Source organism: Toxorhynchites rutilus, chromosome 2, assembly GCF_029784135.1.
Source record: "Toxorhynchites rutilus septentrionalis strain SRP chromosome 2, ASM2978413v1, whole genome shotgun sequence".
NCBI classification, from domain to species: Eukaryota; Metazoa; Arthropoda; class Insecta; order Diptera; family Culicidae; genus Toxorhynchites; species Toxorhynchites rutilus.
In genome coordinates, this window is record NC_073745.1 from 284,521,706 (window position 1) to 284,539,318 (window position 17,613).

Consider the following 17,613-nt stretch of genomic DNA (forward strand, 5'->3'; position numbering starts at 1 on the left):
GTCTGATTTTCGTCGAGTTCGACAACTGGAATATCAAAAAACAAGACGATTCGTTTTCTGGATTTTCGATTGGAGGAGCTAAGCGCAATATAAGATTTTATGTGATTTTTAGAAGACTGTGTTGTGCACCCGTGTCCGAGTGGTTGGCGTCTCACATTATCATGCCGGGTGTTCGGGTTCGATTCCCGTTCTGGCCGGGGGATTTTTCGTCAAAGAAATTTCCTTCGACTTGCACTGTGGTCACGCGTATTCAAGAGCTTGCCCCTCGGAATACATTCAAGGTGTTTTATTTGGCTTAAGAAATCTCAACTTAGTATTAGCAAATGACGCTAGTTAGTAAATACGTTGACACCCCCCTTTCCCCTGTAAACGTTCTGTTGAGGATCTACTGTGTAATATCATGCAGTTCTTCCAATTAAATAAATGGTACATTTAATGAAAAAAATCAGTTTTTGTTTTCTTTGAAACTCTATATAGTTTTTTTTTTTCTATGCAATGGAAATATTGTAATTCGCTGAAATAATCGGTATCGCTACACTAGAAATATTGTTTTGATTTTTGCATAACCCAAGGCGCAATAAAGTTAATTTACAATGCAATGTTTTTGAGGTTAACGGGCCGTGGCAACTATATTGCCACCAGTTTTTCAACTGTCTCAATAGTTAAAGTTTTTTCGAAGGTAAATATGTGTTATTTCTCATGTAAGGATTATGTTCTCTGAAGTTGGAGTCGATTCGCTGCACGGCCTTGTAATGGTAATGGCGCCGATTAGTTTGCACGGCCTTGTAATGGGTTATATAAGTACCTATAAAACACATAATACACAGAAATATCAACAATACAATTAAATATTAAACCAATGTTAAGTCGAATGCCGCTGAAAACGAATCGGTTGGAAGAAAACACTGCTATAATTTGTTGAACCGCACTGATAGTGATTCTAGTCTTCATACGCGTAAAAATTGTTGCAATCACAATTTAGTCGACATAAACTTGACGCAATTTTTTAATCGCTCAAAGAAATTTCCTCCGACTTGCACTGTGATCACGCGTATTCTAGAGCTTGCCACTCAGCATTCAAGGCGTGTTATTTGGCATAGAAATCTCAACTAAGTAAAAATAAAAATGACGCAAGTAAAACTACGTTGAGACGGCGAAGTTCCTCTAGGAACGTTAGTGCCATCGAAGAAGAAGAAGAAGAAGAAGTTACATGGATAGAAAACATTAAAATAAACTCTTTCACATGAATGTAATTTTAAATTCCCAGAGGAACTGGCAGATTATTTTCAGTAACGATTAGATATTACCACATTTTCCTCGATACTGGAAGCCCACCAGTGGTTAATGCTAACTCGATAACCATCTGTTAATAGCACTTGATTGAAAAATATTTGGTCACAATGTTACATGGATAGAAAACATTCAAATAAACTCTGTCACATGAATGTATTTTTGAATTCCCAGAGGATTATTATTATTTTCTGGATCTTTCTCGATGCTGAATGACATCCAAACGGAAAGAATTCCGCGCGTGTATGTGTGTGTGTGTGTGTAGCGGCTGCTTCGAGATCTTCCCGGGGAACCGTTTGTGGCATCACTCTCCTCCTGATGGATTCCCTTCTGGCCTAAGGTGCACAAACAGGCTCTTGGTGACACCGTTCATTCGCGCTTTCATGATAAACGAAGAGCTTCACCACAACAGCGACAACATGCTCCAATCGCTGTTCAATTAGAACTGAGTGGATTTCCGAGCGGCGCTCGCTTATATACCGATTGGTGATTTCAATAGCCTATTTTGAAAGCAAATTTAAGACTATTGAAACAAGTTTTTGGATCAGAAAGTAACAAGTATAGAACGCGTAGACATTTTATCTTTCGAATGAAGTGTTTATCATACCATTTCGTTCAGTTGTTCAGGAGCTATTAACGCTCAAAATCTCGGTCTCCGGCGTAACGCTTTCGTTTTCGCGTTACGGAACCGTTTGGTACATCACGCCACTCGGGTCCGCCAACCTACGGTCGACAACGTGGAGCGTGCAGCGTCAGCAGTATGCGGTCATAAGAGGGCCGCGAGCGCATGGCTCGCCCTCTTTTTCGCTGTGCAGTTCTTGTGGAGCACCGGTGGTGCCGTGTGATTAGTGATAAGTGAATAAATGGTTGAAAGTAGTTAGTTTTTAAAAGTGTTTGCATATCACGATTCCCATAAGTGGTGTCAGAAGTGGGATCGTGAGGTGTTAAAATAGTGGAAGATCCCGCCGCACGAGTAACCAGCCGTCGAAGGATCACCCGGATGCTGCAAACACAACCGTAAGTGAATTACTTCTCAACATCTAAAACTCTATTATCAATCATGCCGGAAACAAGAGCCAGTGAACTTGAAGCACTCAAAACAGAGCTTGAACAGCTCCGAGCATTGGTAGTGGCCAGGGAGGGCAACAAATATGCCATCCCCGACCCTATTAAAAATATGTCGGAATTTTCCGGAAATAAAAAGGAATTGGCAAGTTGGCTCAAGGAAGTCAACGAGCTTTACGAAATGTTTAAAATAAAAGGCGAGAACGGGCAACCCGACTCGCTTAGCTCGATATATTTGCGGGCAATAAAAAATAAAATCAAAGGGGACGCTCGCGTGATATTATGCGCAAATGGTGATCCCGATACCATTCACGGTATCAAATCGGTTCTCATCGAACAATATGGGGACCAGAAGGACTTCGCCACTAATTTGTCGGCGATGTTCCATTTGAAGAAAGGAGATAAGAATCATTTGAGATTCTTTAATGAAATCAAAGAAATTAACACTAGGCTAAAAGCCAATCTATCCTCGAACCCGTTATCGGCTCGAGAGGTAGTTGATGTGATAACAATCACACGATATTTGGACAACATCGGAGAGCCCCTGGCCTCCATTATCAGGCAATCGAAACCAAAATCTTTAGAAGAGGCATACCAGGCTGTATGCACTAATCAAAACGCGGAAAGTAGAACGAAACCCGCAAAACAAATTTTCAAACAGCACAGTAACCCTAGTAGCAGTGGTTCTGGTGGCTATAATAATAACAACAACAGCAACAGCTCTTACAGAGCATATGCCAAAGAAACGAACGCAAAAACTGCATTCAAACGACCGATTCAGCAATTTAAACCGCGCGTGGAACATAACACCAACGAGGTTGACGTGGATAGTGATGATGATGATGACGATGATGACAATAACGCGACCGAGTGCGAAGTGCAAAATACACGCGAAGTAAATTTTCACAGAGGAGAGGAAGACCAGACAATAACTTGAACAATTTCATTCCTTACATTCGCTACCGATCTAACAAGGGAATCTTAAAATTCTTGATAGACACAGGTGCGAACAAATCGTATATGAATCCAGAACATGTGGCAAACGCAAAAGTGACTGATCAGCCAGCCATCGTCACGAACAAAAATGGAAAATTTATTTTGGATAAAGTGGTGCACGCGAATCTTTTTCCGAAAGATGTCAACAGAGCACTACCATTTCATATGTTTAAATTTCATAAATTTTTTGACGGGCTCATAGGGTACGAAAACTTAGCAGCCTTGAAAGCCGTGATCAATACAGATAAACACGAGTTGATTATTGGGAAATCTACGTACCAATTTTACCGGTATTTCCCTTCTTCCATGAATTTTCACGAAAATTTCGAAACTTTCATGAAAATTCCAACTTTACAAGATGGAACGTTTCTAATCGAAGATGAGCTTAACATTACTGCAAATGTTTCAGTCCAACCGGGACTTTACTTGGCAAAGAATAATAGTGCGATGGTTCATGTACATTCAAAAGGCCTACCGAAGCCTATATTGTCGAAACCATTCGAAAATAAAGACTTTCTTATAAAAACCGATAATCCAAAAGAGAATTTGAATTTCCCTGCGGATCATCTAAATAAAGAGGAGGTCAAACTTCTTGCAAAGACCTTACAGCCATTCAAAAGCATCTTCTTCCAGGAAGGTCAAAAACTTGCCTTTACACATCAAGTAAAGCATAGAATAGAGACCACCGATAACAAGCCAATACACCAAAAGACATATAAATATCCGTACCATCTAAGAGAAATAGTGAGTGAACAAATCCAAAAGATGTTGGATACAGGCATTATTAGAGAGTCTTCATCTGCCTGGACTTCTCCTATTTGGGTCGTACCTAAGAAGGTCGACAACTCAGGTGCGAAAAAGTACCGCATAGTGGTAGATTACAGAAAATTAAATAAAATCACACCGTCTGATCGGTATCCAATACCGGAAATCAGCGAAATTTTGGATCGTCTAGGAAATGCGCAGTATTTCTCTGTGCTCGACCTGGCCAGCGGGTTCCACCAAATAGAGGTAGACCCAGCTGACATCCCAAAAACGGCGTTTAACGTCGATCATGGGAAATACGAATTTATGCGGATGCCGTTCGGATTGAAGAATGCGCCCGCAACATTCCAACGCCTGATGGATTCGGCATTACGGAAACATTTAGGTATTAGATGTTTCGTCTATATGGACGACATCATAATTTTTTCCAGCTCTTTGGAAGAGCACATGAAAGACATTCAAAAGGTTTTAAAAACTCTAAAGGAAGCAAACCTTAGAGTTCAGTGTGACAAGTCGGAATTCCTTCGTAAAGAAGTTGAATTCCTCGGTCACGTGGTTACTACGGAAGGGGTTAAACCTAATCTCAAGAAGGTTGAAGCAGTGAAAAACTGGCCTCTTCCGAAAACCCCGAAGGAACTAAAATCCTTCCTTGGAACAATTTCATACTATAGAAGATTCATTCCCGACTTTGCTAAAATCGCAAAGCCGATGACAAGTGTGCTTCGTGGAAAAACCAAATCCATAGAAATTACTCCGGAATATGAAAAAGCCTTTACTGAATTGAAAAATATAATGAGTTCGGATCTCTTATTGCACTACCCCAATTTTGACGAGCCGTTCGTTTTGACTACGGACGCGTCAAACTTTGCGATCGGGGCGGTCCTCACACAGATAGTGAATGGAGGTGAAAAACCCATTGCCTATCTATCAAGAACATTGACAAAGGCGGAAGAGAAATATTCTGCCACCGCCAAGGAACTGTTAGCTATCTATTTTGCAGCTAAAAAGTTCCGGCCATATCTGTATGGTAGGCAGTTTACCATATACACAGATCATGAGCCTCTTACTAAGGAAATCAAGTTAACAGATGCTACAGGACGAGTGACTCGCCAACGGCTATACCTGGAGCAATTCGATTTCCAGTTGGTTTACAAAAAAGGAAAACAAAATGTAGTGGCCGATGGTTTATCCCGGATACCACGAGCTGACGAATCTGAACTAAATATTCAAACCGTTTTGCAAAACGAGCTTTATGAAAATGACCCGATATATGGACCAGAAATAATTAACAAGTTTAGGAATCAGCTGATAATTAATGTGTCAAACGATCCTAGAAAATCGGCTCACATATTTTATTCTATATTTTCAGGTTACAGCAGGCATACTTTCAACCGTGGAGAATATTCCGAAGATGAAATCCGAAACATTCTTAAAAGTTATCTTTCCCCGACCATATCCAATGGTATATTCGCTCCCCTAGAGATTGCACAATTGTGTTCTAAAATAATGAAAGATCAATTCAAAGGCATGAAAGTACAATTTTGCAATCTAAAACTCCCTGATCTTATTTCTAAAACTGATCAAGAGGAATTTATTCGTAAGAGCCATAATTTTAACCACAGAAGTTGGAAGCTCACATACGAGGAGATTCGTCAGTCAGTTTTCTTCCCCGATATGATTACGAAGATCAAATCATTCGCAAAAAATTGTGAGGACTGCAAGTTCGCGAAATACGAACGACGTCCCTTCAAAATTCCAATAACTCGAAGAGCATACGACAAACCATTAGAGAACATTTTCATTGACGTATACGTCAAGGAGGGTGAAAAATTCCTTACCCTTGTTGACGCATTTTCCAAATTTGCCCAAATTTTCAAAATCCAGAATGAAACGGCGGATGAGCTGATCGAAGTAATTACAAAATACTTTAAAATTTTCGGCCTACCAAAAACTATAACATGTGATCAAGCCACATCTTTCAGAAGCTCAAAATTCAAAACCTTTCTCCAAAATCAAAATATTGATATACACTTTGCCAGTACTAGTAACAGCAATGGCATTGTCGAGAGATACCACAACACGCTTTTAGAAATGTACATGTCAAACAGGAGAAAACTTGAAGAACTAACCTTATACGAAGGGCTCTCCATAGTAACTGCCCTATATAACGATACCAAACATTCAACTACGAAATTAAGACCTAGGGATATAATTTTTGGAAATTCTCATTCATTGAACCCGGAGGATATAAATACACAGAAAGCAAAAATAATACTAACTGCCAGGGAAAATATTGCGTTAGAAGCGAGGACACACAATCAGAAAAATGAAAGTCAAAACAATAAAGAATATGAAAACCTCACCATCAGTGAAGCTTTAGTTAAAGGGAAAGGAAAGCCGACCCCTTACACCAATAGATTTAGGCCAATTAAAATCCAAAGTCAAACCAGCAAAACTGTAACAGATGAAAAGGCTATCAAAATTCACAAATTAGATATGAAAAGAGCTAACTAAAACAACACTTTATATTTTCTTGCAGAATACTGTGGCTCCTTACGCTGGTAGGGATGGCCACTTCAGACTTGAGAATTCATACCCTGGATCAGAGTCCGATCATTATAGTTCCGTTAGGACCCGCTAAAATAAGCACTAGTTCTCTGCGAATTGTGCACCCCATAAACTTGACCTCAATTGGAACAATTGTAGAAAACTTTAACGCCGTTTCTATGGAGAGATTGTCGAATCAAACGCCTTTTAAGTCAATAGTTAAAGCAAAATTAGACAAAATAAACTTGAGTTACAACCGAATAAAACCACTACGTAGGAGAAAACGATGGGAATCTCTCGGAAAGGCCTGGAAATACGTATCGGGAAGCCCTGATGCAGACGACCTTAAGATTATAAATTCGTCATTAAATTCATTAATTAGCGAGAATAACAAGCAAATAAGAATCAATAGTGCTTTCGATTCACGAATGAGCAACATTACAAAAGCAATTAACGTCATACTGGAAAATGAGGAAAATGTAATACATTCCTTAGAGGGCTTTGATGTATTAGAATTAATATTCAAAATTGATGAGCTATTATACTACTTAGACATAATCGAAGAGGCGATCACACTAGCGAGACGGAGTATCCCAAGCAGCCGCATCATTCACCTCGACGAATTGGAAACCATTCATCATTCCCTCATTAATGACGGTTTCGGGCTTAACTCGGTCGATAGCATACTTAGTACTGCCAATGCCTACGCAGTATTAAACAACGAAATTTTCATGTACATACTGAAGATACCCAGGATCAAAAATGTACAGTACACCCTCAACTTCATTGAACCAGTCATTGTAGATCACCACAGAGTCCACCTACAAACACAGTTTTATTTGAAAGGACAGAAATCATTCATGTTAAAAAGCGCTTGTTCCAAAGCCAACGCCATGTTTATATGTTCCTCAACGGATCTAGAACCTTTGACGGTTGTATGCAACAATTGGTCTCCGGAAATACAGCAGAGTGTCCCATAGAACGCACCTACGGAAACAAAACTATTCGGAAAATCAATGATGGCAATATAGTCGTCAATGCAATCAATGTAACACTTTCGTCAAACTGTTCAGTCACCCAACGCACTCTACAGGGGTCGTTCCTAATCCAATACTCAAACTGTACACTGAAATTGGATGACGAGGAATATGTCAACACAAACATGGATACAGCCGTTCATACCTACCACGGGATTGAAGCCGAAAACCTCCATTGGAAACTTCATTTCCTGGGATGGATAGCATCCGTAATCTCATCAACTTTACTAATCTGCATACTGGGTTCATCCATAATCATCGTTTTGAAATTCGCCGCCTGGAAGACACTCCTTACCAACAGCAAACCAGAAGTCATCGAACAGGATACCATCGCATCAACCGAGGCCCATCCCGAGTCCAGAGAGGTACCGCTGATACTTCAGCAGTAGACGAAAGCCGAGGACGTCTTTCAGCTAAGGGGGAAGCCGTTACGGAACCGTTTGGTACATCACGCCACTCGGGTCCGCCAACCTACGGTCGACAACGTGGAGCGTGCAGCGTCAGCAGTATGCAGTCATAAGAGGGCCGCGAGCGCATGGCTCGCCCTCTTTTTCGCTGTGCAGTTCTTGTGGAGCACCGGTGGTGCCGTGTGATTAGTGATAAGTGAATAAATTGTTGAAAGTAGTTAGTTTTTAAAAGTGTTTGCATATCACGATTCCCATAAGTTCGAAACTTCGATTTTACACCCCGGTATAGAAATGAAAGACGTAGTCCTACGTCAAAACAATTTCAGTTTCACGAATGCGGCGGTTTGTTGGTGTGCGTTATATAGTCTGATTTGTTTATATTTACGATGACAAATGTACAGTGTCGACGTCTGATGGCGGTATTAGTTCTTGGGAGATAAATTATTCTCTATCAGATCAGAAGGGCCAAGTGCAGTGTAAAAATATAAAAGTTTGAATGAAAATTTTTGCTTCATATTTGATTACTCAAAACATGTAGTCCTGACATTCACTTAACATTCTGTTGTATGCATTTCCTGTTTGTTCCACAAATAATTACTGTTATAATATAAAATCATCATCAGACACAGTTTTCGTTCAATATGTTTTTGCAATTTCGGAAAAAACCTCTTATTTCATCACATAAAACAAAAAAAAAACGATACGTTAAAGTAAATTTTTATTCATAACTAGCTGACCCGGCAAACTTCGTCCCGCCAAAAATTTGTTTTTTGTTATCAATACCTTCAAACATTCACGTTTTCTTACTATGAGCAAGTCCATGGGTCCAATCGCAGAGCTGTTCATTGATTGATCTTCTATTTGACCCCGTTGAATTTAACTTTCACCCTAAAATTCCTAGTACAGTCAACTCTCCCTAACTCGATATCCAAGGTGGAGGCGATCTGGCGTAGTGGTAACATCCATGCCTCTCACGCTAAAGGTCACGAGTTCAATTCTCACTCCCGACATTCTTCCAAAAATGGAAGTAAAAGTGACGAACCAGCCAAATTGAGTTGAAAATCACTATAATACAGATAAAAAAAAAAAAAAAAGATATCCAAGGGAACCATCGAGTTAGGGAGGTATCGAGATACAGAACATTTTTTCATAATTTTTTTTATGTCATAAATTTTCGTATATTAGGATAAGTGTCCCAATTATGTTATGGATTTAATTTTTTGATTCATCCCCTTAAAGTCATTAAACACCTTTCTCACATAATTTTTTTTTCCAGTATCTATCAGGAGGTGATAGACAGTTACATTTCACGAAAAAATACTTCTACGCATATGTTCGAATTTCAACGATGGCAGAGTTATAGATTATTTTTTTTGTTTCGTACTCTGTTGCCTCAAACTGTCTCTACATTGAAAATGACGCTACGTAAGTCGATTCTGTTGCTTTCATTTGAAAGATCAGAAAATTTATTACAGAATATAGTAGTGGAACATCTAAATTAGTGGATTTTAATAACATTTTGGAAGTGGATAATTTAAAAGTTAGTATTTTTTTTAATGTGTAATTATTAATTTTATCCCAAAAATTCATACTAAACTTGATTGTTTCTACCAATCAAGTTAAAGCTCTCTAACCTCTGTACAGTTCTCTACTCTACAATTCAAACTGTATATAATCGAGCCCAAAATTTTATATAATCGAGTCATATATAATCGGATCCGACCTGGATCAGGAACTAGGGTAACAAAGGAAATATTGATTAAGTATGTTATTCAATCTCAATTGTAACGATCACGCGGGAGCTGTTCAATCACAAAAAAAAATGTTGAAATAGTTTCACAGGAACATTTTCAGTTGATTTAAATATTCCGGACATATTCTTCAGGTTTGATTTAATGTTCGAATGTGTAATTTCGACACAATCATCTGAACCTTCCTGAATATTCTCCAGCTCGATAGGACTACTATCTTCAGCTTTTTCCTCAGCTTTTTCAACACTTTCCAATACATCGGTATCTGGCAACAGATCACAGCAAATCACATTTTGGTCCTTTTCGCACTAATCATTAAAGGACGTTGAGCAATCGAACGGTACTGTACTGTCGACATCAGCAAGCTCAAGATGCATTAATTATGCCAGCAAAATATCACCATCATCATTGAAGGAAAATTCGGTTTTTCTGAATCAATTTTGGATAGTCTCAGATTTAACCTTATGGATCCAAGAGCGTGAAAGTATTTCAATTGAATCCAAAACCGATATATCTGAAGGGTCCTTGAGTGCATTTGAATACAGTATGAGTGTTGAATAGCATCAAGGTTAAAAAGGAGGAAAAATACCGTCGTATCCTCAATTTCTTGCATAGTACTATTTCAGGTTCTTGCGGCTGAACTACGGAAGTAGAATTAGATAGAAAATATTGTAAGCTTATCGATTAGAGCTTTGGTTGGAGAGTTTTTGGGTGCGCTGTTCATTTATCAACGAACATGTATACCTTTGAGGAGAAAGAGATATAAGTATGACACACTACCATTACACATAATTCCCGAATAAATACCTTTCTATTTCCTTTGGAATATTTTTTTTTTGTCAAGTTGCATAATTCATTTCTCAAGAATCATTGAGGTCATACAGACCTTGGTGTTTATCACTGGTTAGATTTTTCCATTTTGAAACATCGTGGGGTTTCACTCTTTCCAGTGACCAGCAACGGTAGTTTATCGCCTTCGTCTATGTTGGTTGTGCTTAGAAGTTGAGAATTCTCAGTTCCCAAATTCGCAAACCTGCTCCCGAAGAATAGAACCTGAGAGAGATAAAGTATTCTCTCTGACTTGATAGATTTAAAAATCCAAGCTGGAGCTTTTCGTTCCCGACCAACCTTATACGGTTTTTGTCTATATTTAATTTTCCCTTCCTTTCCATTTTTCTTTTGTTTGAATAGTGTTGATACCGTACTTTGTGCAATACTGAAATATTTCACAACTTCAGACGCCTTCCGCCCATATTTTTCGACCTGCTCGATGATGCTCAACCGTTGCGCAATGGTTAGCAATGGTTCACTTGAAAGGTTTTCCATAACTGAAAACTAATTCCTTGGCGACACGAACACTTCGTCTTCACTTTCAAGAGCAATTGAAATAACAGTTAGAAACGCACAAAAAAAGTACGCGAAAATCAATCTAGTTAGGGAGGTGAACATCCATGGAAAAATGAATCAAAACCCATCGAATAAGGGAGGCATCGAGTTAGGGAGGTATCGAGTTATGGAGAGAAGAATGCTTGTAAGATATAAGGTGCCATTAAATCCATCGAGTTAGGGAAAATATCGAGATATAGAACATCGAGTAAGGGAGAGTTGACTGTATTTCTAACAAAACTCATCATTATAGTATCAGACTGTTTCCAGACACAATTCTCGTTCAAGATTTTTCAACCACTTGTAAATAACATGTTTCTCCGTTACATGGAATAAATGTTTTATACAGAAAATATGATAGAATAAAGACAGCCCTAAATCGGACAATTTCTTCCTCCAGTTCTGCTCTTATCAATACATCCGGCGATCCTTTTTTGGTATAGATAGAAGAAGATATAGGAGTGCGTTTCATCACATTAAAATCCATTCCCAGTTTCGAACAAAGATCAATTTCGCTAGTGCAAACATCAAATGGATTATCAGCACTTGTCAATATGCAATTGTATTTTCCCTTTTTCCTTCAGAGTTTTCCGAAAATTTTCAATTGTCATGTTAGGTTGGAATATTTTTGGTTGAAATATGTGTAATATTTTTATGGGACCCCCTCTTCATTCCAGAGGAGAGAGGGGTATAGAAATTATAGAAACATTTCTTATACTCAAAAACCCTCACATCCCAAATTGTTCTTGAGTTCTCGAGTTATGCAGAAGTTTGTGTTTCGTTTGTATGGCAACCCCCCTTAGAGAAGGGGGGGGAAGGAGTGTATTCACCATAGAAAACTTTCGTACCTTTCACATGCCAAATTTCGTTCCATTTGCTTGATCAATTTCCGAGTTATAATGAAATTTGTGTTTCATTTGTATGGCAGCTCCCCCTTAGAGAGGGGGGTGGAGCGTCTAACCACCATAGAAACATTTATTACACTCTAAAACTTCACATGCCAAATTTTATTCCATTTGCTTGATTAATTCTCGAGTTATGCAAAAAATTGTGTTTCATTTGTATGGCAGCCCCCCTTTAAAGAGGGGGGTGGTGTATCTAACCACCGTAAAAACATTTATTGCACCCTAAAACCACCACATGCTAAATTTGGTTTCGTTTGCTTGTTTAACTCTCGAGTAATGAAGAAATTTGTGTTTCATTTGTATGACAGTCCCCCCTTAGAGAGGGGGGAGGGGTCTGGAAATATCATAAGAACCCCGACCCCAAAAACCCCTACATACCAATTTTCATGTCGATCGGTTCAGTAGTTTCCGAGTCCATAAGAATCAGACAGACAGACAGACAGAAATCCATTTATATATATATATATATATATATATATATATATATATATATATATAGAAAATAGAAGATTTTAATTTTGAAAACATGGTTATTCCACCTGAATATCCATCATTATTTTCGCCCCCCAATGAAAGCACACGAAGCTTAATGCCGTCTACACGAATATACTCTTCAAAATCAGAATTCGAATTGGATTACGATTCCAATAATACAAAAGCAAAAGCAGCAGGTTTCCCATTTTCATAGTCTTTATTGTTAGATTTTCCAAAACAATACTCGGAATTTGACAGTTCAGTATAGTTGTATTGGTAATCCCGAGTGCGAAACCCCGAAACAGCTTTCAGGTTCAACCTAGTGCGAAACTAGGTTGAATTTGAGTGAATAAAAAAACCTTTTGACAGCAGTTAGTTTGGCACTGGGGTTGAAACTGACAAAAACGAATTCGCTAACAGTTTTCTAGGTAGAAATTTGATATGGGGACAGGTGGCAGAAATCTTCGATCATGTGAAACTGGTGAAGTTCGCTAAGAAATATCTTCTTTGGAAGGCTTTGTGTACATGTGGTTTAGAAATCCACACTCTCGTTGCGAACGAGATCGTCAATCAGGAAATTTACGTGAACGAGTATCTGGGAAAACATCTGCAGCTTTCCTGAAGCAACACGATTGTCACGTACTGTTTTGACCGGATTTAGCGCCCTTCCATTACGGACGAGTGGCGAATGAACGTTCAAAATTAAAGTCTCTTAAAAATAAAAAAAAATAAAGTTCCATTATTAAAATTATAATGTTAATTCACTAGAACAGATTTAACGACTAAATCAATTGGGACAATCACTTAAAGTAAGCTTTCTGAAGGATGTATTGATTGATAATTTTTGACATAATGTACATTCAAATGACACAACTAGTGACATTCAACTCAACCTAGCTCGATTCATCCAAATTAAGATCACACGAGCCAAACGAATTCCATGATGCCGTGTGAAATTCCATACCATTCCCTACCCACTCCCTGCGAGAAATTCACTGGTCATGGCTAATTGCAGCTGGTTATGGTTGAACTGTTGCCCCATTTTTCCGGCCGGTTGCAGATCTGGATTCGTAAATCATGTTTATTGCTTGCAATTAGTGTATTTGCAGTCTGTTTGCAGTATTGCTGTAAGCTGACATTTTTCCTCGTCATTTTGCTGCCCACTTCCCAGTAGGTAGGTATGTGGGGGCGGCGGCTGTTGTGTTCCAGTCTGTGTTTGCGTAGTTCTGGTTAACAAACTGGTTTATCACCGGAGCGTTAGATGGGGAAGGGACGAAACCATTCTGTGACGAAAGGTCAACTGTCGGAGGCAGCACAGGAGTAAACAATGAATTATCCAAAAGCGAGAAGCATTCACACACACTAACTCACACATCAAATATTTATTCTAGCTTATTCCACAAAAGTTGCGACACACAGCTGGGATGAGTAATGGGCTATTCAATCCCGAGTGCCATTATCTGCAATAGCTATCACTGATGGGATATCATTGATGAATAATTTCATTAAAGTTTCGGATGTGGGTGATCCACATCATGCGGGTTGTTTTGATTGGATTGTTTAGTATTTCAATATAATGTATCGATTTTTGTTCTATTGATTCTATGTTCTCAATAATGATATGAATTATCCATCTTATGAATACAAGTGCCTATTGTGTGTTATTTCTCAACTCTCTTAATCGGATTGGGATTCGAGTCATTCCTCCTCAATAGCATACATCAAAAGAAGCAACAACTTTGCCAACACATCTCATTGCCTGGATATCCAGTTTGCTGCACTAAGAGCATTATTACATTAGGCCGGAGAGGAAACACGCATCACTGCAATTGAATTCGAGACGAGGATGCGTGTCTTGGCTTGATAGTTGAAGCCATTGAAATGCCACACTGTATATGGTCAGGAAACATTGCATCATCATCATCATCATCATCAAGGATTTTTTTGCCAAACATCATTCATTACTTCATATCAATCCACCCAAGCAGATTTCCTCTGGGCCTAAATGGACAATGGATGATGCTGTTGTCGAGCTTCTGCACCCTCCCACACACATACACACATAGAAAGTTGATTCCTTCACGTCTCAATCTGAACATTCTCGTAATAGACGTTGTTGGTTGGCGCAACAGCGCGATCTCATGTTTCCAATTGCGACAAAAGACTGGATTTATGAACTGTGACAATTGTCGGTGAAAATAGATGTAAGACGAGCTCGAGGAAGGAGGCAAAAAATTCAAATACCGAGGCAGGAAACGAATAATTCATCAAGCTGCAGCCTCCGGCGAATGGTCGTTGCGATCGTCCCAGCGTGATGCCCCACGAGTGTCGTTCTTCTAGACGGCCAGCGGACGAGCATTGATTCTCTAACCGTGAGGCATGTGACACATCTAGAAATGGAAACTGTCTAGGATGTGAGTGATATACATCACGGACGCGGACAATCCTGGCTAACAGGAGAACTGTTGTCCATTCATAGGAAGTTTTGTTACAAATTGTACTGTGGAAGTGATGATATGTGATTTCTGAAAACGTTCTAATAACTTTTCTAAGTGCAGCAATTTATATTCAGTATTCAAGTTTTTATGATTTCAACTTAGATGAACGTATCTTTCAATACATCAATTATGTCACGCGCTGTGTGGCATTTTGCACCGTCTTCCTGAAACCACAACTTCTCCACATTAGTATTGAAAAAATCGTTTATCGTAGCCCCGTTGCGGTCACAATTCACTGTTAAGTTCTGACACGCTGATAGTTTTCTTAGGATTATTTTTCCACGTTTAAAAAGAGACAAGTTCTATATGCCTCCCAAAATGCAATTATTACTCAAAAGGACTAAATTGAACACAATTTTGGTGTCACAACAATGGTGCAATTTAATTTGCTTAATTTCAACATTCGATTTTCTACTAGATTTAGCAGCATCCGTTACGCGACTCAATAAAATCTCACGTTTATTGGATCGTTCAACCATCACCAAACATCCACTTCAGCTGCTTCATCATAGTTGGGATAATAAAAACAGAAACAGCAATGTGCAAACCATCATCACGTGTTTCATATTTTGTCCACCACCATTGGATTGAGGATAGTAAATAATAACCGGTCACCCTATTGAAAGATTTTTCCTCAAACTTATTACTGCTTCACAAAGTGTTGCATTGTTTTGTTGAACGGGCAGCTGATAAATCAAAGATTGTTCGAAAAAAATAGGGATTACACCAGTTTGAGTGAAAAACAACCCAATATTGGCAAGCCGAGCCGAAAGCACCCAATATAAAAGCTATAATTTCCTCCGACACGACTACATCGTTCACTCGTAATAAACACCAGCAATGAAAAGTGCATTAAATCCAACAGAAGAGCAGCACTTTTGGAGCTTTTAAAAAATCTTCGAAACACGTTCCCATTCGCACATTGATTGCAATGGGTGGACAAATTCAACCAGCAGCAATAAACCACTTATGATCGTCGGAAAGCCATCGGAGTAGCATCTGGGTGGATCTAAATGTCTCGAGTCCTGCTTTATTCCGGTCTGTTCCGCACCATCGAGATATTAATCGGATGTTGAAAAGTTATCCATTTCGATGAGAACCTGATTTGTGGTGCATTAGATGATCGATGGTGGACTTCAATAACAACTTTTTTACATTCATTCAGTTAAGATATTATTGGAGAGAGGCAAATAATATGACCTCAAGAATGGATATAAAGGGTGTGTCACATCAAATTGCATCACGGAAAAAACGCTGTAGAAATTTAATTTTTAGGAATTATATCTGCAGCTATCGCTTATAATCAGATAAGAGTGTATAGATCACGTTGGCCATGCTTCAGTGTCAATTTTTTGTAAATTTGGAAAAATGTCGTCGAACGAAAAAGAGCGTCGTGAATTAATCCTACGCACTCATTTCGAGAATCCGGAGTTGTCACATCGGGACATCGGTAAGATGCTGGGAATTGTCCAATCTAAACTAAACTAAAACGATACTTCAAGAACCTAACCATCGACCGGAAGGTGAAGAACGGCAAAAATGGATGCTCCGTCAGTGAAAAAGATCACAAGCGCGTAGTTGAGCATTTTAGACGTGATCCGAGAAGTTCAATTCGGGGCTGTCACCAATAAGCTGAATTTGTCAAGTTCATTCGTCCTGCGGACCAAGCAGCGGGAGGGCCTGCGTACATACAAGGTTCAGAAGGCCCCTAACCGCGACGAAAGGCAAAACATGGTGGGGAAGACGCGAGCCCGGAAGCTGTACACCGAAATGCTGACGAAGCCGCATTGCCTGGTAATGGACGACGAAACCTACTTCAAAGCGGACTTTCGTCAGCTGCCGGGCCTGTTGTTCTTCTCCGCAGAGGACAAATTCAGCGTTCCGAAGGAGATTCGCAAGCAGAAACTATCCAAGTTTGCCAAAAAGTACATGGTGTGGCAAGCGATCTGCTCTTGTGGAAAGCGGAGCGCCCCCTTCGTGATGACCGGCACGGTAAACGGGCAGGTTTACCTTAAGGAGTGCCTACAGAAGCGCTTATTACCACTATTGAAGCAGCACGAGGGCCCGACCATCTTCTGGCCGGATCTCGCTTCGTGCCACTATTCAAAGGACGTGTTGGAGTGGTACGAAGCCAACGGGGTCACCTTCGTGCCAAAGGAAATGAACCCGTCCAACGCGCCGGAGCTTCGCCCAATAGAGAAATATTGGGCGATTATGAAGTAGGCCCTCCGGAAGAACCCAAAAGTTGTCAAATCGGAGGCAGACTTCAAGAGAAAATCGATTTCTATTCAAAAAAAACTACAACCTGACGTTGTACAGAACCTTATGGACGGGGTAAAGAGGAAGGTGCGAGCATACGGGCTTGGCCTCGAAGTATGAATAAAAAGAAAATGCCAAAAGTTGTTTAATAGTTTTTATTTTACTGTCTAAAATTTTCAAAAGGATCGGTCTACTGGGCGAATTTCTACAGCGTTTTTTCCGTGATGCAATTT

General features: G+C 39.5%; 1 protein-coding gene across 1 annotated transcript; it reads left to right on the forward strand.

The window, feature by feature from the left end:
• Positions 1 to 2,167: 2,167 nt before the first annotated feature.
• LOC129769904 (uncharacterized) lies at positions 2,168 to 7,825 on the forward strand. Its single transcript, XM_055772440.1, has 2 exons — positions 2,168 to 2,307; positions 6,656 to 7,825. The coding sequence occupies exons 1-2, from the start codon at positions 2,291 to 2,293 to the stop codon at positions 7,641 to 7,643; spliced, it is 1,005 nt and encodes a 334-aa protein (XP_055628415.1). The 5' UTR covers positions 2,168 to 2,290; the 3' UTR covers positions 7,644 to 7,825.
• The last annotated feature ends 9,788 nt before the right edge of the window (positions 7,826 to 17,613 follow it).